The sequence below is a fragment of the Rhinopithecus bieti genome, unplaced genomic scaffold (genome assembly GCF_001698545.2).
Source record: "Rhinopithecus bieti isolate Rb0 unplaced genomic scaffold, ASM169854v2 scaffold_1530, whole genome shotgun sequence".
Taxonomy (NCBI): domain Eukaryota; kingdom Metazoa; phylum Chordata; class Mammalia; order Primates; family Cercopithecidae; genus Rhinopithecus; species Rhinopithecus bieti.
In genome coordinates, this window is record NW_016803808.1 from 3,751,094 (window position 1) to 3,775,458 (window position 24,365).

The 24,365-nt window shown below is 49.3% G+C and overlaps 1 protein-coding gene across 1 annotated transcript in view; it reads left to right on the plus strand.

The window, feature by feature from the left end:
- Positions 1-24,365, plus strand: part of GREB1 (growth regulating estrogen receptor binding 1) — a 107,777-nt gene that overhangs the window by 74,080 nt on the left and 9,332 nt on the right. The window contains exons 18-27 of the mRNA XM_017854034.1: positions 1,475-1,814; positions 3,294-3,409; positions 5,587-5,786; positions 7,119-7,208; positions 8,602-9,233; positions 11,189-11,291; positions 17,178-17,336; positions 18,984-19,126; positions 21,953-22,114; positions 23,905-24,109. Coding sequence (XP_017709523.1) covers positions 1,475-1,814; positions 3,294-3,409; positions 5,587-5,786; positions 7,119-7,208; positions 8,602-9,233; positions 11,189-11,291; positions 17,178-17,336; positions 18,984-19,126; positions 21,953-22,114; positions 23,905-24,109 — 2,150 coding nt within the window. The remainder of the gene's footprint in view (positions 1-1,474; positions 1,815-3,293; positions 3,410-5,586; positions 5,787-7,118; positions 7,209-8,601; positions 9,234-11,188; positions 11,292-17,177; positions 17,337-18,983; positions 19,127-21,952; positions 22,115-23,904; positions 24,110-24,365) is intronic.

A 24,365-nucleotide genomic window follows, 5' to 3' on the forward strand; every position in this document is an offset into this window, starting at 1 on the left:
TTATTTTTATTTATATTTATTTATTTATTTATTTATTTATTTATTTATTTATTTATTTATTTTGAGATGGAGTCTCGCTCTGTGGCCCAGGCCAAAGTGCAGTGGTGATCATGATCTTGGCTTGCTGCAACCTCCACCTCCCGAGTTCAAGCAATTCTCCTGCCTCAGCCTCCCAAGTAGCTGAGATTACAGGCATGTGCCACCATGCCCAACTAATTTTTGTATTTTTAGTAGAGGCAGGGTTTTATCATGTTGGCCAGGGTGGCCTCAAACTCCTGACCTCAGGCAGTCCGTTTCCTGGGCATTATTTGACCGGTGCACCAGGGGTAGGTAGAGCAGTCTGTGGGCTGCTGAGTCCCCTTCATGCCAGAGTCTGTGGACCAGTTATGCCTTCCTGAGATGGCACTTGTAATGGGAAGCTTGCCAGGCTGGCTTCCAGCTTATGTGACCTGCATAGTGGATGAGGTGCTGAAGGAAGCATGAAGAAAAGGAGGAGAATGGTCAGGAAGCAGGAGCAGGGATATCATCACAATGTCAGAAATGCTATCAGGTGCTGTAGGAAGGCGAGCTGGCCGCCCTGATAGAACTTACAGAGTGGCATGGCCACGGTGTGGTACTCATTTCTGTAGGTCGAGAAACTACCTTACCTTTGCTACAAAAAGCCAGAGTTAGGGGGACTCATTCCAGCTCAATCAACCCAGAAGAACATTGTGCATAAACTGGATACCACTTTATTTATTCCTGTTGAGAAACACCATCATCTACAGGGACCTGGGCTTTTCCATTGGTGCCCTGGGATCTGTTTGACTAATGGGTCAGAGGCACTCTAGGAGAGCAGGTGGTTGTGGGAGCAGCCACACCTTGTGTGGGGACACATATAGTAACCACAGTTTCTAAAGCAAAAACTGGGATTCTTGATTTGGCTGGATATGTTCTGATTTGTAATTGGTCTGTCAAATTAAAATATGTTTAGTTATATTTCTAATAATTCACTGTGATCGAAGTGAACACAGAGATGTGCCTTTAGAACTAGGGCCTCTGGTAGCTGCATTTCCATATTGATTGCTGGTGGTTCTCCTGTTTCTAGTAGGAACCTGGGGCAACTTAGCCACCTCCTCAGAGAAGTGCATATTATGCTGATAGAGACAAAATAGGCATTTATATCATTTATTCATCAGCTCATTCATCGGACAGATATTTATTGAGCAGCTACTAAGTGCCAAATGCTGAAAAACATAAAACAATAACAACAAACCTATGTCTTTGTTTCCCAGGTGGAAAAAAAAGGACTGTATAATTTGGTTTCTAAAGAAGGCTTCTCATTCAGGTTCCCACAACCACCTTCTAAAGGCAGCACAGCTGTGTGTAATGCAGGAATTGCCTGTGCCAGAGTGACGGATGTCTTGGGTGACTTGGCAGCAGTAGGCTGGCGGGCGCAGCCGTCACAGGCATGGTCTCTCTGTGTTCCTTGCAGGTTCCCCCGCCTGCACAGCGCGGTGATCAGGACCTTTGTTCTTGTGCAGCACTATGCGGCCGCCCTGATGGCCGTGAGCGGCCTCCCGCAGATGAAGAACTACACGTCGGTGGAGACGCTGGAGATCACGCAGAACCTCCTCAACTCCCCGAAGCAGTGTCCCTGTGGCCACGGGCTCATGGTCCTGCTGCGGGTGCCCTGTTCGCCCCTGGCAGCCGTGGCCTATGAGCGGCTGGCCCACGTGCGGGCCCGGCTGGCGCTGGAGGAGCACTTCGAGATCATCCTGGGCAGTCCCAGCTCGGGCGTCACCGTGGGGAAGCACTTCGTAAAGCAGCTCAGGGTAGGTTCTGTGCACGGGGAGGGGCAGAGGGCCTGGGGGTACCTGGGAGAGCTGAGAGGCCCACCAGAGGCAGGAAGTGGCACAAACCCCACAGCATGGCCAGCGTGGCTTGTCTAGACCCAGCCACCCCCCAGCCTCCTCTCTGTGATTCCCCACCCCTGCCTTCCGCCCCAGCAGCACCCCCATACCCCTGTAGCATTGCCTTATGACTTTAGGCCTCTGGGCAGCAGGCGCCTACTTTCTTTTTTTCTGGGGATCCATTTCCTCTCTTCTTTGTTTAGCTGATGCTTCTTTATTTTCCCCTTTGAGACAGGGTCTTACTCTGTGAGCCAGGCTGGAGTGTGGTGGTGCGATCACAGCTCACTGCAGCCTTGAGCTCCTGGGCTCCAGGGATCCTCCCACCTCAGGCTCCTGAGTAGCTGGAACCACTGATGTGTGCCACCACACTTGGCTAATTTTTAAAATTTTTAGGAGAAACAAGGTCTCATTATGTTGCCCCGGCTAATCTCAAACTCCTGAGTTCAAGTGATCCTCCTGCCTCAGCCTCCCAAAGTGCTGGGTTCCAGGTTGAGCTGCCCTGCTTATTTTCTGCAGCGCTTAGCTTGGCGTCTTTCCTCTTTCAGGAAGCCACCCTCTCCCTCCACCATGCCCAGGGCAGTGCCATGTTCCCTGCCTGTCATCCAGCCCCCCTCCCGGATGGTGGGGAGTGAGGGCCATCCCCACAGAACTCAGCCCCCCAAAGCCTAGCACAGCGCCTGACCCATAGTAGGTTCTCACTCAACCCACAGGTGACAGAAAGTGCAAAAGGGTCAGGGAAAGAACAAATGAGTGGAAAACAGGAATGAAAGGGAGGACACTGTCAGGAGAGAACACAGGCAAGACATGAACAGCTGGCTGGGCGCGGTGGCTCACGCCTGTAATCCCAACACTTTAGGAGGCCGAGGTGGGCAGATCACCTGAGGTCAGGAGTTTGAGATAAGCCTGGCCAACGTGGAGAAACCCTGTCTCTACTAAAAATACAACAATTAGCCAGATGAGGTGGCATGCGCCTATAGTCCCAGCTACTCGGGAGGCTGAGGCAGGAGAATCACTTGATCCCTGGAGGTGGAGGTTGCAGTGAGCTGACATTGTACCACTGCACTCCAACCTGGGTGACTGAGCGAGACTCTGCCTCAATTAAAAAAAAAAAACAAAAAAAGACGTAAGGAGCAGCTGACAACACAGATGTTCTTTCACGCAGCTAGTCAGCTGACAGAGATGTCTTGAACACCCTCTGGCTGACTAGTCTACATGTTCTAGACGACTGAAAATTCCCATCTTTCATGGTGTACTTATTTGCAGTCTAAAGAAATTTCCTTTTGGTTAGAAGATGTAGTTCAAGGAGTTTAAATTGGTGTGGGAGGCCATCAGAGTTCCTCTGAGCTGGGCTGGTTAGGAAGGGAGGTGTCTGTGGCTTTATTTCCTTTTCGTTATCTGCAGATGTGGCAGAAAATCGAGGATGTGGAGTGGAGACCCCAGACTTACTTGGAGCTGGAGGGTCTGCCTTGCATCCTGATCTTCAGTGGGATGGACCCACACGGGGAGTCCTTGCCGAGGTGAGTGGAGGAGTTATGCCCCTGGGGGTCTCTGAGGAGCTGGCTGCCTGGGCCCCCTCAGGGAGCATGTCAGGGGGACTGCCATGCCCTGACGGCAGGCAGCACCACTCGCATTCACAGGCACCGTGGGTGGGACCTTCATCGTGGCTTTCCCAGCAGGGGCCTGAGTGCGTCTGAGGCCGGTGCCCCTTTTCCTGATTCTCAGAAAGGCACTGTTTGGGCTCGTGGTGATGGCTGTGGCCGGGCTCTGCGAGTGGAGGCCCTACAGCTGGAGTCAGGATTGAAAGCCTCCTGAGTTCAGTTTCCCCCCATGGGGCGCTCTGTGTGCGTTGGGGATGGCAGTTCTGCTTGGGACAGTAAGGCATCCTCTGCAGGACTTGCGGCCACAGTTCCTGTTGGTACCTAGGCTGCCGCAATGCCTGGGCCCTCCTGGCTTAGGAGGTGTTCTGGGAGTGGGGGCAACTGACGCTGCTTGGGAAGAGCTGATTCTTCCAGCACAGAGTGGACTGTCTCGAAGGTGTGTCCCTCCGAAGCCATCACAGCCTGGAAAGTCTCAGCCACACATCCACTCGATGTCCCCTGGGGGAAGGTCTCTAGGCCACCACACAGACATGCAGACACTCGAGACTCAGGTCACTGGGCCTCCTGTAAGGCGGTTTCTTGGATTGGTGGTGACAGATTGGGTTTTAGAGACTTCATACCCATGGAGAAGAGCAGACGGCCGGCCACAGATAGTAAAAGCCGACATCAGTGGAGTTCCTGTATGTTCTGGGCACTGTCCTAGATTCTTCTTTTATGTTTTATTTCATTTTACTCTCACCTTAACCCTGGGGGAGAGGTGCTATTTCAGTAGTCCCATTTTACAGATGAGGAAACTGAGGCCTACTGAGATGAAGCCAGTCTGGCTGGCAGTGGGCCTGACTTCTTCCCCCAGGACCACCCCACACTTCAGCAAACAGCCCTCTGCATGCTGCGTACTCATGGGCCAGGGGAAGGGGGGGCTCCAGAACATTTGACCTTGGTTGTTGCTATTTCACATGGATTAATTCTTTTCTTCTTCAACTCCTTAAGGACTGAGACAATGTCTTAATCTGTTTTAAATTTTATCAAGCATTTGCTGAGTACCAGGTACCTTCTGTAACCTTCTTTACACCAGGCACCTTCTGGTACCTTCTTTGTACCAGGCGTCATGATAGACTTTTCCTATAAAACTTACTCCTTGCTGCAGTAGTGTCACCATCCTGTTTTATGGTTGAGTCAATGAACGATCATTTGCCTGAGGCCACGTGAGCGGTAGGTTTCAGAGCCCCATTGGAACCCTCACGTACCCGCTCTAAGCCCTTTGCCTTGGTTGTGTTTCTGCTGCGCGAGTCTGAGCATGGGGTTGGCCTTTCCCCTCCTGCTCACAGCATTGCCTGTTGGTGTCCGACTTGATTGTCATCGTATTTCTAGCATCTAGTACCCTGGCCTGTGTTCGCTTGGATTGAATAATTAAATACCCACGGATTACATTTAATCTTTATCACAGTGCACTTAGATGTTTTTTATTTTTATTTTTATTTTTTTGAGATGGAGTCTCACTCTGTTGCCCAGGCTGGAGTGCAGTGGCACGATCTCCATTCCGCTGCAGCCTCCGCCTCCTGGGTTCAAGTGATTCTCCTGCCTCAGCCTCCTGAGTCGCTGGGATTACAGGCACCCGCCTCCACAACCGGCTAATTTTTGTGTTTTTAGTAGAGATGGGGTTTTGCCATGTTGGTTAGGATGGTCTCGAACTCCTGACCTCAAGTGATCGGCCCGCCTTGGCCTCCCAAAGTGCTGGGATTACAGGCGTGAGCCAGCGTGCCCGGCCAGATGGTTATTAATATTTATTCCCATCTTTCAGATGAAAAAATCAAAGCCTCATAGCAGAGCTCAGGTTCAAGCCCCTTTTTTATCTGGCCCAAAAGTTAATGCAGCACAGGGCTAAAAGCATAGTGGGTGTCCCCAAAGATTTACTATTATACTGAATTCGTTGCTGCAAGCTCCCAGTAACACTGTTGGCTTTTCCACTTGTACGAGTCCCTGGGTCCTCACCAGGAAGGTGGGGTGTGGTCCTGATCAGTGCTGCCTGCAGCAGTGGGAACAGCACCCCACTTGTGGAAGGCGCTAAACAGACACTCTCTTCTGTGTCTTGCTAGGTCTTTGAGGTACTGCGACCTGCGATTGATAAACTCGTCCTGCTTGGTGAGAACAGCCTTGGAGCAGGAGCTGGGCCTGGCTGCCTACTTTGTGAGCAACGAGGTTCCCTTGGAGAAGGGGGCTAGGAACGAGGCCGTGGAAAGTGATGCAGAGAAGCTGAGCAGCACAGACAACGAGGATGAGGAGCTGGGGACAGAAGGTGAGGGGTGGCTGCCCTCAGCCTAGGTGTCCATGTCTGCACGTCCTTCTTGGCTTCTGAGCTTTGAGGCTGCCTGTGCTTATGGAGACTGCCGTCTCCAGTTCAGCAGGGTCCTGGGGCCTGTCTGCTGGACAGCAGCTCTGGATGAGAGGTTTCCAGTGTTGGATGAAATGGCAGAGCTCTCATTGAATTCAGATTTTGCTTGTTTTCTCCCCATCTCTTTTGGTGGTGTGAGAAAATGGGAATCCCTGTAGAGATTCTTCCTAGTTCTAGAATTCTTAAAGAGTAGGAAGAAAAATTAAGATTTCTTAGAGTTCAAGTTGAAAATTTCTTAGAGTTCCTCGTTCCACTCACTGGTGGGATTCTGACCTGGTGTGATTTGCTTGCTTATTTCCTCTGTGCATCAACCCAACAGCATGCTGTCCATTTTTAAGATTTATGAAAACAGGCTCATTTGCAGACTCTTCAAATCTGATGCCATCTTGTTAATGGGACACATAAATGTTAACATCACAAGGCATTGACTGTAGTCAACAATGTGATGAGAAATATGTAGACAATCATACAAAAACTAGAAAGCATTTATGGAGTGTGTAGAGTGGAAGGAGGTGGGTGTGGGCACTAGACTGGGTCTGTGGTCTCCCTCCTCTGTCTTGACTATGGGACCTCTGCTGGCCTCAGCTTGCTCGTCTGTAAAATGCAGATGGAAAGACCTGCCTGCTTGTAGCCATCTTTTCGAAGCACGGCAGGGACTCTGATTTAATTCTTTCACTTGTGGGTATCTGCTGCACATCTCCATGCTCCCTGGCGTCTCAGGACCCCCTTTCTTTAGTTTCACCATCTGCTCCTCTCTACCCACAGCCCCACTGCACTGCGCACTGGCCCGCATTAAACTTGCAGTGGCTGGGCCGTGCTCTGCCCTCCTGCCTCTGCGCTGCACGGCTGCCCTTCCTGCTGCTTGTTTTCCTTTCTCTGCTTTACCTGGAAAGCCCTGTGGCCCTTCCGGACGAAGGCCAGCTGCACCCTCTTCCAGCAGATGCCCTGCTTTTCCCCCAGGCTCCCCGACCCCTCTCTTTTTGCATCTCCTCCACCAGCTTGCAGCTGTGCCTCATGGGCAGGGGCCTTCGCTGCACCCAGAGTGCCTCCCTGCACCGCAGCCCGTTCCTGTCTCCTCAGTGCCCTATCCATGGTGGGGGCCTGGAAGATGGCAGTGAATGAGTGAATGGCTGGGGAGAGGTGATCATGGGAACATACTTTACACACTGCGAAGTGCTGGGCAAATGTCGGGGATGGGTATTTCGGTGCATTCGCAGCCTGTGTGTTTTGAAACAGGCTCCACCTTGGAGAAGAGAAGCCCCATGAAAAGGGAGAGGTCCCACTCGCACGACTCCGCATCCTCGTCCCTCTCCTCCAAGGCGTCCGGTGAGTCTTCCCACGTGGGAAGGACCAGATCAGCGAACTGGTTTTTGAGGTTTCAGAGAATGAAAAGAAACATATATAGGGCTATTTGCTGATCCTTTATTTTCCATCAGAACTGGAAAGATAAGGAAATCTTTGAAGCACTGGACTCTCTAGAGAGTAAATGTTCTGGTGAACTTGGGATCGGAGAACTTGAAGGCTGAGCAAGACTGTAGGGTTCCGCTGCCCCTGTCCTCAGGTGAAGACCATGGACGCTGCCCCTCACTGTGGCTGGGGCCTCAGACTGAGTCCTGGCCATGTTAGGGGCGGGTCCCCGGCTGTTCTCCCTGCTGCTGTTAGTTTGGGAAAACCCTGTACCCTGTGGGGAGAGCAGCTGAGCACAAGGAGAGAAACAGACACGGAGACTTCACTGGGGGAAGAGCAACAAAAGGCAATACAAGCTCATGAGCCCTCCTTGTAGCCAGAGCCACAGGAGGTGGGCGGTGCCAACCACAGGCTTTACACGGTCTCTGCCCTAAGGGGTCCGTCTGTCTCCGAGAGCAGTCAGGACCACGAACATGACAGAGTGTCCCCTGTCTTCCCGCCAAAAGCATTATGAGGGCCTCCTTGCTATCTGGATCAGCCCTGAAGGATAAATGAGATGTAGACCTGACCTCAAGGAACGAACTCATCGTTCTCATAAAAGACGTGTTATTTTGCAGTCGTTTTTCGCAACATTTTCACTTCACATATGAGGAAGTACTTTTGTCCCAAGGCAGAGGGCAGGTTTCAGGGTAGGTGAGGTTACCACAGGTTTGAGAGAGTAGCTGACCCCCAACCACGCCTTGCAGAAGGCGTTATAAATGGAGGAAGCCTTAAGGGCTGAGAGCCTCAGGGGCGAGACGCACAGGGCCTGGGTGCAGGGACAGGTGCGCTGGCCGCAGGCCCCCATTGCGGGAGGCAGGGAGGCACCTAGCTGTGGCTGGGGGAATGGCTGAGAGTCGCTGCTGTTTGATCTGGGATGGGGAAAGGTCAGAGGTCAGAGCCCACCAGGAGACTGGCTGGGGCATCTTCTTTTTCCCTCATCTCCTGCGCCTGTGCTCCCAGACACCCCCGATGGAGTCAGCACTGAGCCTCTTCACCCTCAGCCCAGAGCTCGGAGACCGAAAGAAGCCCTGCCTCATAGGCTGGAGCTCAGTCAGAACAGCCAGCGCCGCAACCACTGGGTCTGTTTGCCTGAAACAGTACAGGAGGCCTGGGGCAGAAACAGGAGCCACCGGCAAGCTCTGGGACAGCTCACTCCTGGGACGAGTCGCCCCTGAGATGGGCCACTCCTGGGACAGGTCACTCCTGGAATGGGTCACTCCTGGGACAGTTACCTTCTAGGATGTCCCTGACCAGGTTCATCTCTCCTCAGGTTCAGCGCTTGGTGGTGAGTCCTCGGCTCAGCCCACAGGGCTCCCCCAGGGAGAGCATGCCAGGTCGCCCCAGCCCTGTGGCCCCACAGAGGAGGGCAGAGCCCCTGGTGAGAAACAGAGGCCCCGGGCAAGTCAGGGGCCACCGTCGGCCATCAGCAGGCACAGTCCTGGGCTGACACCCCAGCCTGACTACAGCCTCAAGACCAGCCAGAGGAGCGTCCAGGTGTCGGTCACCTCGTCGTGCTCCCAGCTGTCCTCCTCCTCGGGCTCGTCCTCCTCATCCGTGGCGCCCGCTGCCGGCACGTGGGTCCTGCAGGCCTCCCAGTGCTCCCTGACCAAGGCCTGTCGCCAGCCACCCGTCGTCTTCTTGCCCAAGCTCGTGTACGACATGGTTGTGTCCACTGACAGCAGCGGTCTGCCCAAGGCTGCCTCCCTCCTGCCCTCCCCCTCAGTCATGTGGGCCAGCTCTTTCCGCCCCCTGCTCAGCAAGACCATGACGTCCACCGAGCAGTCCCTCTACTACCGGCAGTGGACGGTGCCCCGGCCCAGCCACATGGACTATGGCAACCGGGCCGAGGGCCGCGTGGACGGCTTCCACCCCCGCAGGCTGCTGCTCAGTGGCCCCCCTCAGGTGGGTGTTGCTTGCTGCCCCAGCACAGCCCCGGACTGTGGAGGGCAGGCATGGGGGTGACCGCACCCATGTCTTAGCTTTTCACACTTCCCATGATGGAATCTTTTCCAACGGCCTGGAGTAGACCAGAGGGAGGAGGGCGGGACTCATCTGCCACTCAGGGCTGGTGGCTTCCGTTCCTTCCTGTGTGATGCTGGGGGTGGACGGGAGACCTCTCTGGGTGTATCAGACTACGGTTCCTCACCCCACGTCATCTCACTCGGCCACTGCGCATGTTCTCTAACAAATAGAAACAAAACTCTGGGTTCTCCACTGGAAGGTTTCGGTGAACCATGGATGGAGAACTGGGGGTTCTGTTTCCCAGTCGCAGCCTGGTGTTTCCTTAATAGCAAAAGTCCATTTCACCTCTCAATGGCAGAATCTCCTGGGTGTGAGGATGTGGGGAGGAGGAGGCTGGGGACTGAGGTCTGCTCTTTAGAACGGAGCTGGGCTTTGGGGTTGGAATGCGGTTCAGTATCCATTTGTGTCTTAAACTTGTACAACGAACAATATTACTTTTCTGATTTAAAAGGGGAAAAGAAAATGTTTCTTACCAAGGAGTCTCCCTTCTTCCACACCCTCACACTATTGGATATTATCAATTTAAAATTGTTGTCTCTTTGATAGGTGAAAAATAATACATTACAGTTTTACTAGTAAGATTGACATATTCTTGTATTTTTACTGGTCATTGGGACTTCTTTTCAGTGATTTTCTGGTTTTCTTATTTGTTTCTCCTTTAGGCCATTTGACATTTCTTGTTGATTTGTAGAAGTGCTTTACATATTACAGATTTTTGTCCTTTGCCTATCGTCTGTATTGCAGATGTTTTCTCTGAAGCTTCCCTGTGGTTCAGTGTCATATTTTCCTCTGTAAAGTTAGTTATTTCCATTCATTGGCATTTGCTGAGTTGTAGCATGAACCAGGCGTTGGGCTCGGTGCTTGGAAAGCACGTCCCTGGAATGGCTCTTTTATTTATTATTATTATTGTTATTTATTATTGTTATTTTTCAGACGGAGTCTCGCTCTGTCGCCAGGCTTGAGTGCAGTGGCGCGATCTCGGCTCCCTGCAGCCTCTGCCTCCCGGGTTCAAGCGATTCTCCTGCCTCAGCCTTCTGAGTAGCTGGGACTATAGGCGGATGCCATCACGCCCGGCTAATTTTTGTATTTTTAGTAGAGACGGGGTTTCACCAAGTTGGCCGGGATAGCCTCAATCTCTTGACCTCGTGATCCACCTGCCTCGGCCTCCCAAAGTGCTGGGATTACAGGCATGAGCCACCATGCTTGTAGTGACTCTTTATACAGGGGTACAGGGAGGGTACTGGGCCAGACCATGGGTACTTCTCAATCAGTAATAACCAAAATGAACTAAGATTAATAGGAGGTATGCTACCCTGAAGCTTGGCTGGGGAAGCAGGGAACTCTATGTTACAGGAAGCAGGAGAAGGAAGAAGAAAGTCATTCTTTTCCTGGGTTTAGAAGGAGAAATACAAGAAGCACTTTTTTTTAAATGTCTTATACAATGAATTTTGCTGTCTTGTACAGACATATGGATTAAGACAAGCAATTCGCAAGATTCATAAGACATTATGTTTTATAGTATCCTATTTTTTGGAAGCAGCTTTCTTTGGCTTATGATAAAGTTCTATTTCTAACAGCTGAAAAATGCGGCTGGTTAAAATCTAGAGATGCATTTGCAAGGATATTTAAGCAGGAAGGCCTCATGCTCGTGGGAGTCCATTTGTCCACCTGCCATGCTTGTTCCCTTCAAATATCTTTGCTTCCACGGGGCTCTCATTTTAAAGACAGGATCTTCAAGTGAGGCAGATGGCAGGAGCCATGCCAGGTGTTCAGCCGGTGCCTGGCACATGGATAGTGCTTCCTCACTGGAGGTTTTAACTCCCATACCTTTACAGATCGGGAAGACAGGCGCCTACCTGCAGTTTCTCAGTGTCCTGTCCAGGATGCTTGTTCGGCTCACAGAAGTGGATGTCTATGACGAGGAGGAGATCAATATCAGTGAGTTATCTGTTTGGGGATACGTGGGCTTGGAACCACCTGCATCACTTTCTCAAGTGACTTTAATTTTATGTTTCACTTTCTAGATGGAATTCTCAGATTCATGATCAGACTCATCCCAAGGACCTTATAGGGGGTGCTATTTATCTTGTAGTTATTTTTCTCAGTATCAGGCCTTTGCTGTAGGGATACAGTTATGATTAGTAGATACTTTCCGCGCCCGGCCTTGGTTTTTTTTTTGAGACAGAGTCTTGCTCTGTCGCCCGGGCTGGAGTGCAGTGGCCAGATCTCAGCTCACTGCAAGCTCCGCCTCCTGGGTTTACGCCATTCTCCTGCCTCAGCCTCCAGAGTAGCTGGGACTACAGGTGCCCGCTTGCCCGGCTAGTTTTTTTGTATTTTTTTTTTTAGTAGAGACGGGGTTTCACCGTGTTAGCCAAGATGGTCTTGATCTCCTGACCTCGTGATCCGCCCGTCTCGGCCTCCCAAAGTGCTGGGATTACAGGCTTGAGCCACCGCGCCCGGCCAGTAGATGACTGTTTACTGAGTACCTTCTGCATGTGGAGCGATGAACTCGATACTTTGCATAAGTTACCATGTTAATTTCCTAGGCCCAGCGTGAGGTAGATGTTCCATTCTCCTCATAAATCACATGCCTGGGAGCCCAGCTGAGTAGTGGCAGGGCTGGATGGAATTAGATTTGACTGCTGCCTCTGCAAAGCAGACTTACCCCTCAGGGGAGGTTTCCTGCTCAGGCAGCTGAGCAGGGAGGTCAGTGTCTTGGGGCACAGTAGAAATACGTGAAATGTGGGGAAAATCCTGTTCTCGTTTCCAGAAGAGTTTACCCTGATTAAGATCACTTCTTGGCCTGGCGTGGTGGCTCACGCCTATAATCCCAGCACTTTGGGAGGCGGAGGCGGGCAGATCATGAGGTCAGGAGATCGAGACCATCCTGGCTAACATGGTGAAACCCCATCTCTACTAAAAATACAAAAAAAGTAGCCAGGCGTGGTGGTGGGCGGCTGTAGTCCCAGCTACTTGGGAGGCTGAGACAGGAGAATGGCGTGAACCTGGGAGGCGGAGGTTGCACTGAGCCGAGATCGCGCCACTGCACTCCAGCCTGGGCAACAGAGCGAGACTCCATCTCAAAAAAAAAAAAAAAAAAATGATCAACTTCTTTTTGAGCTCATGTAAAATAACCTCCCCTGTTTCCTCCTCATCCCTCCTCCCAGGGGCTCATAAACTTGGTCTGGTCAATGAGTCTGCTGCGCTGGGAGAGCGAGCTTGTCAGACAGTCCTGTCTGTGTTGCGGAGAGCTTGCCAGCCAGCTGCACCAGTGCTGAGGGGCACTTGGTGGGGTGCTGTCAACTGTGCTTCAGTTTTGATTTGGAGAAAATCTGCAGCCAAGGAAACTCGTTCAGCCCTCGGCCTTGCCTCCCAGGAAAGGAGAGACTCTTCAGCCTGGCTCTGAGCTTTCTAAGGTTTCCCCACGGTTTGGAACCACATTTCAGATGAAGTCTGCAGCCCTGCTGAATTGGTCTCCTTTCTTTCTTGGACATACCAGTGATAAAGACAGAATTTGAACCCAGTTTGTTCAATGATAAAGCCCATTCTTTAAATCTTATCTCTTTCGTTGAATAGGGATAATTTCTGTTTTATAGGGTTTTATAGGGATTAAATGTGACACACACAGAGCACCAAGACCTTTTTTTTTTTAAGACAGAGTCTAGCTCTGTTGTCCGGGCTGGAGTGCAGTGGCCCCATCTCGGCTCACTGTAACCTCCACCTCCCAGGTTCAAGTGATTCTCTTGTCTCAGCCTCTGGAGTAGCTGGAGTTATAGGCATGTGCCACCATGCCCGGGTAATTTTTGTATTTTCAGTATAGACAGGGTTTCACCATGTTGACCAGCCTTGTCTCGAACTCCTGACCTCAACTGATCCACCCACCTCAGCCTCCCAAAATTCTGGGATTACAGGTGTCAGCCACCATGCTTGACCAAAACCTATTAAATATTCATAGGCATTTCTCCCCTGCCTTCCTATGGACATGCACTCTGCCCATGTGTGCACTATAGTAGGACATGTATTTAATATAATCAACATGTTTTATAATTTGAGTTGGGCCAACTAGATTTTTCCACCTTTTAGCTGACAGACATTTAGTAGGCACCATAGACTACAATGATCACCATGTGAGATGAGACATGGCAAATGGAAAACTGGTTTGGACTGCAAATGTTGTTGGCATCAGAAGGGAGAAGCCCCGGGGCTGGAGCACTCCAAGAGCCTTTCTACAGGTGGAGTGACAGGAACTGAGCCATATGGGCTGGGGAGCATTTAGATAGAGGCAAGAAAGAAAGCTATGCAGGTTTTGCTGGCTTTGGCCACCAGGGTGGTCACCTGGGGAGACGGTGCTGGGATGAAGCACAGGGCTGAGGTCCTCTGGGTCAGGACTCTGGCCGGAGTGGAAGTCAGACTTAGGACGGGAGAGCAAAGCCATTCTCACAGCAAACAGCACAAGGCTGTTCCTCTGGATGGAGATAGCTGTGAATCCACGTTCTTGCCTCATTAGAACAATCCTGAAAATGGAATATGTGTCAAGAGCCTTGCAGACACAATGGGGTTTCCCAGCAGCCCACGGACTCAATAACAATTGCACTCCAAGCATCATCCTTTGTGCACATTTAAAATGTAGTCGTGCACCACGTAATGATGTTTTGGTGAATAGACTGCATCTGTGACACTGGTCCCATGAGATTCTAAGGGAACTGAAAAATTCCTATCACCTAGTGATATCGTAGTCATTGGAATGCTGTGGCAAGAGGCATTACTCGTGTTTGTAGCGATTCTGGTGTAAATAAACCTGCACTGCCAGTACTGTCAAAAGTCTAGCACATACGATTACGTACCGTACATAGCACTTGATAATTATAAACAGCTGTTACTGGTTTATGTAGTTACCATACTTTTATGATCGTATACTCCTTATTAAAAAGCAGTTAACTGTAGAACAGCCTTGGGCAGGTCCTTCAGGAGAGACTGCAGAAGAAGGCATTGTTCTCATAGGAGATGACAGCTCCCTGAATGTTACTGCCCCTAAAGACCTTCTAGTGGGGCAAGGCTGGGAGTTTGAGACCAACCCGGCAAACATGGTGAAACCCCGTCTCTACTAAAAGTACAAAAATTAGCCGGATATGTTGGCATGCACCTGCAATTTCAGCTACTCTGAAGCCTGAGGCAGGAAAGTCGCTTGAACCTGGGAGGTGGAGATTGCAGTGAGCCGAGATGGTGCCACTGTACTCCAGCCTGGGTGACATAGCGAGACTCTGTCTCAAGAAAAATGACAACAACAATAAAAAGCAAATAAAAGTAGAAAATTGAAATATTAAGCTCATAGAATGAGGATATCAAGAAAGAAGACATTTTTGATCAGTTGTACAATGTATTTGTTTTAAGCTAAGTGTTATTACAAAAGAGTCAAAGAGTTAAAAAGGTTATAAAGTAAAAAAGTTATCAAAACCACCATGAAATATCATCTCACACCAGTTAGAATGGCGATCATTAAAAAATCAGGGAACAACAGGTTCTGGAGAGGATGTGGAAAAATAGGAACACTTTTACACTGTTGGTGGGACTGTAAACTAGTTCAACCATTGTGGAAAACAGTGTGGCGATTCCTCAAGGATCTAGAACTAGAAATATCTTTTGACCCAGCCATCTCATTGCTGGGTATATACCCAAAGGATTATAAATCATGCTGCTATAAAGACACATGCACACGTACGTTTATTGCGGCACTATTCACAACAGCAAAGACTTGGAATCAACCCAAATGTCCATCAGTGACAGACTGGATTAAGAAAATGTGGCACATATACACCATGGAATACTATGCAGCCATAAAAGGATGAGTTCGTGTCCTTTGTAGGAACATGGATGCAGCTGGAAACCATCATGTTCTCACTCATAGGTAGAAATTGAACAATGAGATCACTTGGACACAGGAAGGGGAACATCACACACTGGGGCCTATTGTGGGGAGGGGTGAGGGGGGAGGGATAGCATTAGGAGATATAATGTAAATGATGAGTTAATGGGTGCAGCACACCAACATGGCACATGTATACATATGTAAGAAACCTGCATGTGTGCACATGTACCCTAGAACTTAAAGTATAATCATAAAAAAAAAAGTTATAGTAAGCTAAGGTTAACTTATTATTGAAGAAAGAAAAATATCGTTTACAAATCGAGTGTATCCTAAGAGGAGAGTGTAAAGTCTCCAGTAAGGCACGGCCATGTCCAGGCCTTCACATTTGCTCACTGCTTACTCACTGACTCACCCGGAACAACTGCCAGTCCTGCAAGCCCCGTGCATGATGGGTGCCCGGTATAGCGCACCGTTTTACATTTTTTATACCATATTTCCCCCATGTCTTTTCTATGTTAAATACACAAATTCTTTTTTTTCTTTTTTCTTTTGAGATGGAGTTTTGCTCTTTACTATGCAGCCATAAAAAGGATGAGTTCGTGTCCTTTGTAGGAACATGGATGCAGCTGGAAACCATCATGTTCTCACTCATAGGTAGAAATTGAACAATGAGATCACTTGGACACAGGAAGGGGAACATCACACACTGGGGCCTATTGTGGGGAGGGGTGAGGGGGGAGGGATAGCATTAGGAGATATAATGTAAATGATGAGTTAATGGGTGCAGCACACCAACATGGCACATGTATACATATGTAAGAAACCTGCATGTGTGCACATGTACCCTAGAACTTAAAGTATAATCATAAAAAAAAAAGTTATAGTAAGCTAAGGTTAACTTATTATTGAAGAAAGAAAATATCGTTTACAAATCGAGTGTATCCTAAGAGGAGAGTGTAAAGTCTCCAGTAAGGCACGGCCATGTCCAGGCCTTCACATTTGCTCACTGCTTACTCACTGACTCACCCGGAACAACTGCCAGTCCTGCAAGCCCCGTGCATGATGGGTGCCCGGTATAGCGCACCGTTTTACATTTTTTATACCATATTTCCCCCATGTCTTTTCTATGTTAAATACACAAATTCTTTTTTTTCTTTTTTCTTTTGAGATGGAGTTTTGCTCTTGTCACCCAGGCTGGAGTGCAACGGCGAGATCTGGGCTCACTGCAACCTCTGCCTCCTGGGTTCAAGTGATTCTCCTGCCTCAGCCTCCCGAGTAGCTGGAATTAACAGACACCCACCACAATGCCTGGCTGATTTTTGTATTTTTAGTAAATACGGGGTTTCACCATGTTGGCCAAACTGGTCTCAAACTCCTGACCCTAGGTGACCCACCTGCCTCGACCTCCCAAAGTGCTGGGATTACAGGCATGAGCCACCACGCCTGGCCAAGATACACAAATGCTTCACATTGTGTTACAATTACCTGCAGTATTTAGTGCAATAACGTGCTATATAGCAAGCTTGTCCCACCCACGGGCTGCATGTGGCCCAGGAGAGCTTTGAATGCAGTTCAACACACATTTGTGAACTTTCTGAAAACATTATGAGATTTCTTTTTGCAATTTTTTTTTTTTTTTAAACTCAACAGCTATCATTGGTGTTAGTGTATTTTATGTGTGGCCCAAGACAATTCTTCCAATGTGGCCCAGGGAATCCAAAAGATTGGACACCCATGCTCACAGGTTTGTAGCCAAAGACCAGTAGGCTACACCACATATCCTAGTGTGTAGCAGGCTGTGCCATGTAGGTGTGTAAGTGCACTCTAGGATGTTAGCACAGTGACAGAATCGTCTGATGTCGCATTTCTCAGAACACATTCTGTGTTGTTCAGCGACGCATGACTAAATCGTTTTCACTTCCTATTTTGTCACATCTATGTTTCTACCAATCTTGTAGACCTCAGAGAAGAATCTGACTGGCATTGTCTCCAGCTTAGCGACCCCTGGCCAGACCTGGAGCTGTTCAAGAAGTTGCCCTTTGACTACATCATTCATGACCCGAAGTATGAAGATGCCAGCCTGATCTGTTCACACTATCAGAGTATAAAGAGTGAAGGTCAGACTTTGAATCTCTTGTTTCACCTTCCAAAGTGCATGGGCACGGCCTCTTGAAGGGACGAGCTGGATTTTGTTAGGCATAAAATCAGGTGGTGATGAATTAACCTGCCATACCTAGTACAGAACTGAGGTCACCATCTCCCTGTATGAGGAAGGGAGGAATGGAAACCAGTGAGTTGAAGAGTGTTGCTCAGGAAGTGCTAAGTGATGATGACGACACCCTTACTGATTTGTCACCATTGGAATATTCTGAAGACTCGCTAATATAAGATAAAAGATGTGTATGTTTACCTACTAATTTGGAATCGTCAAAACGGGTACACGTGTTCACCTCTCCTCCCCGATGTCTTGATTTTCCCTCCCCTTAGGTATCCCCGACATCCATGGTGTGCTGACGCTGCAGTGTACCGGGGCCAGCGCGATTATAAACTTAGATTAGAAAGGTTTGGTAAATGCCATGAGAAAGGAAATGACTGTATTAGTCTGTTTCACGCTGCTGCTGATAAAGACATACCCAAGACTGGGTAATTTATAAAGAAAAAGAGAGTTAATGGACTCACAGTTCCACGTGGCTGGGGAGGCTTCACAATCATGGTGGAAAGCGAAAGGCATGTCTTACATAGCAGCAGGCAAGAGAGAATGAGAGCCCAGCAAAAGGGGAAACCCCTTATAAAACCATCGCATCTCGTGAGACTTATTCAGTACCATGAGAACAGTATTAGGGAAACTGCTCCCATGATTCAGTTATCTCCCATCAGGTCCCTCCCACAACATGTAAGAATTATGGGAACTACAATTCAAGATAGATTTGGGTGGGGACACAGACAAACCATATCAGTGACCTACCAGACTCCATTTTAAACCAACAACTTTATCGTTTTTGCTATCAAAATAGATCCCTTGCACCAAGGATCCTTCTTGTAGGCCAGTCTCTAATGAAGGCAGAGTGTTAAAATCTTAATCGGCCAGGTCATTTGAAAAACAAGCCGGGGCCAGGTGTGGTGGCTCACGCCTGTAATCTCAGCACTTTGGGAGGCTGAGGTGGACGGATCACCTGAGGTCAGGAGTTCGAGACCAGCCTGGCCAACATGGCAAAACCCCATCTCTACAAAAAATGGCAAAACTTAGCCAGGTGTGGTGGCATGCACCTGTAATCCCAGCTACTCAGGAGGCTGAGGCAGGAGAATCACTTGAACCTGCAAGGCAGAGGTTGCAGTGAGCTGAGATCATGCCACTGTACTCCAGCCTGAGTAACAGAGCAAGACCTTGTCTCCAAAAACCAAACAAAAAAAGAAAAACAAGGGGCAGTTCATCTGCATTCAGTGCTGGCATGTTAAGTTGGCAATCGATTTAAATTGTGTAGTGGATCTTTACATAGGTGCTGATGAAATGTTTTTAGTCTACAGTAAGACATGATATGGACAGTGCCTTAATTAGTTTATTCCACTGACACTTTTGTGGTCCTTCATTGTCTCCTTTGACCAGCTGTCACATCAGGGCCCAGGGAGGTGAGAGGCAGTCCTCCCCAACAGGACAGAATCCTGTTATCTGGTCATTTTGAGCATTTTGGTTTCTGTTTGAGCAGGCAGGGGACAATATTTGCTTTGCTCCCTGCTGCTTTTTAATCCTGGGGAATTTGGTGCAGACAGAGGGATGTCCCGGAAGCCGGAGGACCTTTATGTGCGGCGTCAGACGGCACGGATGAGACTGTCCAAGTATGCAGCATACAATACTTACCACCACTGCGAGCAGTGCCACCAGTACATGGGCTTCCACCCCCGCTACCAGGTAGGCCCTAGCAGTTCCCCACCAGGCATTTCACCTTGGCACACATCATCCATTCCCCTGCTCTCTCACGCTTTCATTCCAGAGTAGGAGATAGAGAGTTCTGGAAGCCCTGGCTTCCTGGTCTGTTTGCATCCTCTGTTCCCTTCAATTGTCTGTGGAATTATTGCTGGAACTAGAGTACCATGGTTCTCCTGGGGTTGTGTGTTTATCAGTGGCCAAGTTACCCAGCCGTGGAAGTGGTCATCATCTTTAGGTCCCAGTGATTTCAGAAGTTAGTCCAATGCAGCAGATGCTCACCAGGTGCTTATTCTGTACCAGGCACTGAGGGTGCAGAGCTGAATCAACTCTGTCCCCGTCCTCCACACTCAGTCTAGGAGGGAGATGTGCACATAAGCAAAACGTAATGATGTGAAGCAGGCAAAAAGAGTACTATGGTTGAGGCACAGAAATCCATTGATAAGAGGAGGAATTTGCATTTATTGAGCACCTACTGCATGCTAGGCAATGTGCCTAGGCACTTTTTATATATTAATCTCTCCCAACCTTTTATGCAATAGAAAATATTTATCCTGGACACATAGAAATGGATAAGGCTTCTGACCCAGGCCTCTGGCTGCCTCAGGCTCTGGTGGGTCACCTGAAGCCACACCTGCAAGCCACTTACGGTGCACTGTATGGGAACTATCCTGTCTAGTGTCCTGTTTACTTCACACTAAAATTTCATTGTCCCTGTTTTATAAATGAGGATCCTGTTTGGGTGGGGAGTGGAAGAGAGAAGATTTGGAAGAATTAATAAGAACTTGCCAAGGGGCCAAGAATTAATAAGATGAAGGGAGAGGGACAGCATGTGTGGGAGAGGGGAGGTGGGGTTTCCGGGGGATGGGAAACGATGTGGGTTGGGTGTTTCTGGAACCCAGACTTCGGGGTGGGTATCCTCAGCCACGAAACTCGGAGGGTAGGCAGAGGCCAGACCACAAAACGCCTGGTGGGTGCCATGGAGAGGAACGAGGACTCTTTCAGCAGGAACTCCAAGTGGAGCCCAGTGTGGGTAGAGCTGTGTTTAGACTGGTCTCTTAGTCCCACAGAGGTGTATGGAGTGCCTGGGAGGCTGGTTATTTATAAACAGGGGAGAGGATTTATTTCACATGGAGTATTTCTTTTCATTTCAGACCCAAGCAAGGGAGAGAGGGGCAGAGGGAGAGGACCAGAGTTAGCGGGAGCTAGTCAGATGCCTGGCTGGGGAGCAGAGGCGTGTAGGGCAGCTAATGTCTTGGGCTGCTTTCAGAAAGGCCTGAGGCAAGAACGCTGGCCTCTCTTTCCATCCCTTTTGCAGAGGGAAACAGCCCCTGTCTGCCTGGCCTTGAGCTTGGCTGCCGGGGACGCAGCACTTATTGTTTGAGTATGCAATTGTACTGTAGATGAAAGAAAGAACATATGAGCAATTTTTTAAGGGTCAAAATAATCAGTAATCCCATTTGTTCCAGATAAACTCTCTTAACGTTTTGTTTCTTGGAGATGTAGTTTTTCTTTAAAGGCAAACAAAAGCATATGTGAAAACACATCCTTAATTTTGAAATGTAGGGAACTGAAAGAGACTGAAAGGTGTCAGTCCCCAGTCATCCCTGTCAGTGTCGGGAGTGGGTGGTGCCGTCAGGACCTCGGGCTGCATCAACAGACACCAGAGCGCAGAGGAGGAGGAGAGGCAGCCGGCTGGGCTGCGCCTGGCCTGTGTTCTCAGGGATGTGCAGGTCTGGGGGCCACAGTGGAAGACGAGGAGGCCTGAGACGGTGAGGGGGCTTGAAACCAGCTGGCGCTGGTGCAGAGGCCATGTGACCCACTGGCTGCCGTCTCCATGTGGCCTGCACCTGCTCATTCTGTTTTCTTTTCCAAGGCTCCCTTGACCTTTTTTATGAAACTGCCTCAGTGTGTCCTCCTTAACTGCCTCCCCCAGTCAAAATCCCTTTGTCCCTCATCTCTGCTCCCAAAGAAAGGGCTCTGTGGGTCTAGCAGAGCCATGGCAGAGATTAAGGCAGTGTGTGCTCATCCGCCTCCTCCCCTGGGGACCCTGGGATGCATGCAGAGCACATGCTAGGAGGGGATGTCAGTAGGGAGGGCTGTGAGTCGGTGGGGTCCTAAGAGGATGTTTAAGCTGAGGGCAAAGCTGGGCTGGAAGTCACACCCAGAGCAACACGTGCACAGATGTGGGATGTGAGGCTCCTGGGAAATGGAGGCTGGAGGAGGTGACTAAGGGCACAGCCAGACTTGGTGACAGGAGTGAGCCCAAGGTCTCTGAATGTCAGTTTCCACATCTGTAAAATGGGGATGATGACAGTACTGCTTTGTAGGATTGTTAATGGCAGCACACAGGACAGAACGGTGCCAGGCGAAAAGTGTTATGGGAGTGTCCAAGCATATGCAGCTAGTGCTAATATGCAATTGCATGTAACTGTGATGGAAAAATACACATATTAGAATTACAAATGAGCTCTGTAGCATGAATGCTTTAGTTGGTGACCCAGAACAGGGCTCTGGTTCCAAGCCACGGGGACCAAAAAGCTTGCTGCCTGCATGGCACGGCAGGGTAAGGCCCCATGCGGACTGAGGATGGGAGCAGGCTCTCGCCGTGGCTGTGTGGCCTCGGGCGCGCTTGCCCTGTCAACAGACCTAGGTGTCTACACTTTTCACTGGAGTCACCCTGTGGGTTTCTTGTGCTGTAGGGAAGAAGTGACCGTGAACTGCACATTGTCACAGCAGAGTGGGCCTGGGGTCTTCTGGAAAGCAGGCCGGACTCTGATGGCAAGCTCTGTCCTTTCCCCCACACCCCAGCTGTATGAGTCCACCCTGCACGCCTTTGCCTTCTCTTACTCCATGCTAGGAGAGGAGATCCAGCTGCACTTCATCATCCCCAAGTCCAAGGAGCACCACTTTGTCTTCAGCCAACCTGGAGGCCAGCTGGAGAGCATGCGACTGCCCCTCGTGACAGACAAGGTACTGGCTCAGAGACCTAGTGGGGCAGATCCAAGTGGCTTCAAGTGGGGACTGAGCGGGGGACTAGAGACAGAGCTGCCTGATGAGGGAGTGCAGGCACCGATACAGGACTGAACTTGGAGGAGGCTGGTGTCGCACACAGGCTCTGGAGTCACTCCAATTCAAGCCTCAGCCTTGCTCTACCATTTACTAGTTGTGTATTTGAACATGTCACTTAATATCTGCAAGCCTTGATTTCCTCATTGTAATGTTGAACAGTAGTAACTTGCAAAAGCTTGTGGTGAAAACTATTTGGAATAACTGATGAAAGGCCCTAGCTCCGTGCCTAGAAGATAACAGGAGCTGGGTAGATGTTCATCCGCTCCATCTTTTCTTGAATGCTCTGCCAGGTAACATTTCGTGTAGGCTTAGGTAGATAGAACAGTACAGTGAATCCTCTCTAGCCCATTACCAACTCCAGCAATTGCTAACTCATGGCCAGCCTTGTTTCATCCATCCCTCTCTCCTCTTCTTCCTTCCTGTTTTGTTTGGAAGTAAATCCCAGACCTCAAATCATGTCATCTATCTATAGATATTTATACCTATAGATATAGCTATCTCAGTGTGTCTCTCTAAAAGACACATTTCCTTTTATCTTTTGAAGAGATTGTTCTGAATGTTTCATTGCTCTGACCATTCTTACAGAGATGCTTCTTGTAGAGCTTTTGGTTTGACAGTGCTCACCTGATCACCTCGGAGTCAGCTCAGAGTCAGCCCCACTCAAGGCGGGCCTTGTGGAGAGGCTGCTTTTCCTTCTCCAGAGTGCCAGGCACCTGTGGAGTTGCACCTGGCCTTTCAGACCCAGCAGCCTGTTGTTAAGCAATGAAAATATTTGTAGTGTACCCAACAGGCCTTCATTGTAAGCTACCTCCTAACCCATGCGCTGGGGTTGGGTGTTGCGGTGAAATTCCATGGATGAAATATGAGAGCTGGGGTTTCTCCACCACTCCACTCACCTTCCAGCCTTCCTGGCGGAGCTGGCCGTGAGCACCAGTGCTTCACAGTGTTGTGGCAGGTGCTTTGAGGAATTCAGAGGGAGCAGAGGGCCTACCTCTGCCAGATGAACTTATTGTTAAGGAAGGAGTTGAAGAAAACAGTCATTTACATAAAAGATATAACAACCCGAGTGGATAGCTAAGCTCTATGGGGCGGCGACTGGGGGGTGTTGTGTGTTCATAGTGTATGGAAAAATGCAAGGCATGCATGAATAATGAGTACTCTGGGCACAACATTAGATTCTAATATGAGAGGGTAATGAATTTGGTTAATTGCTATATGCCAGTTAGTTTCTGTTGCCTAACACACCATTCCCAAATAAGCATTAGCTTTGGGATCTGTGGGCTAGCAGGTTGAGCTTGCTTCAGCCAGGTGGTTTTCTGGGCTCGGTTGTACTCACTCACTCGTGTTGACAGTGAGCCAGCAGGTTGTCTGCGGGCTGGCTGGTGGCCTCAGCTAGGCTGTTCAGCTCTCCTCCAAGTGATCTCTCATCGTCCAGCAGGCTAGCCCGGGCTTGTGCATGGGAGAGTTCTGAGAGGGAGTGGAACATGTAAGTCATCTTGAGGCTATGCCCAGGACTGGCACAAGTCCATTTTTCCTGACTTTTACTGGGAAAAGCAAGTCACAAGGCTGAAAATTCCAGCAGTATGGAAATGGTCATCATTCTGTGATGGAAAATGCTGCAAAGTCATGTCAAGGGACTAATTGTGGCCACATTTACAAACACTCTACCTCATGATACCTGTACTTTGCAGAGCCATGAATATATAAAAAGTCCAACATTCACTCCAACCACTGGCCGTCACGAACATGGGCTCTTTAATCTGTACCATGCAATGGATGGTGCCAGCCATTTGCACGTGCTGGTCGTCAAGGAATACGAGATGGCGATTTATAAGAAATACTGGCCCAACCACATCATGCTGGTGCTCCCCAGTATCTTCAACAGCGCTGGAGTTGGTGAGTGTCCTTTAACATCATCTATTCAGTCAAACTCCTGGGAACGAACACTTGAGAGAGTATTCTAGAGACGAAAGTTAAACATGTGACATGAAGCCTTTTACTTTTGGACTTTTAAAGCTATTTTCATTTTGTTTGACTTTTTTATGCAGTCTTCCCCCCGGCCCCAGTGTTATCCATTTAATGGATATTTTCTTTCTTTCATTCTTTTTTTTTTTTTTTTTTTTTTTTTTTTTTTTTTTTTTTTTTTTTTTTT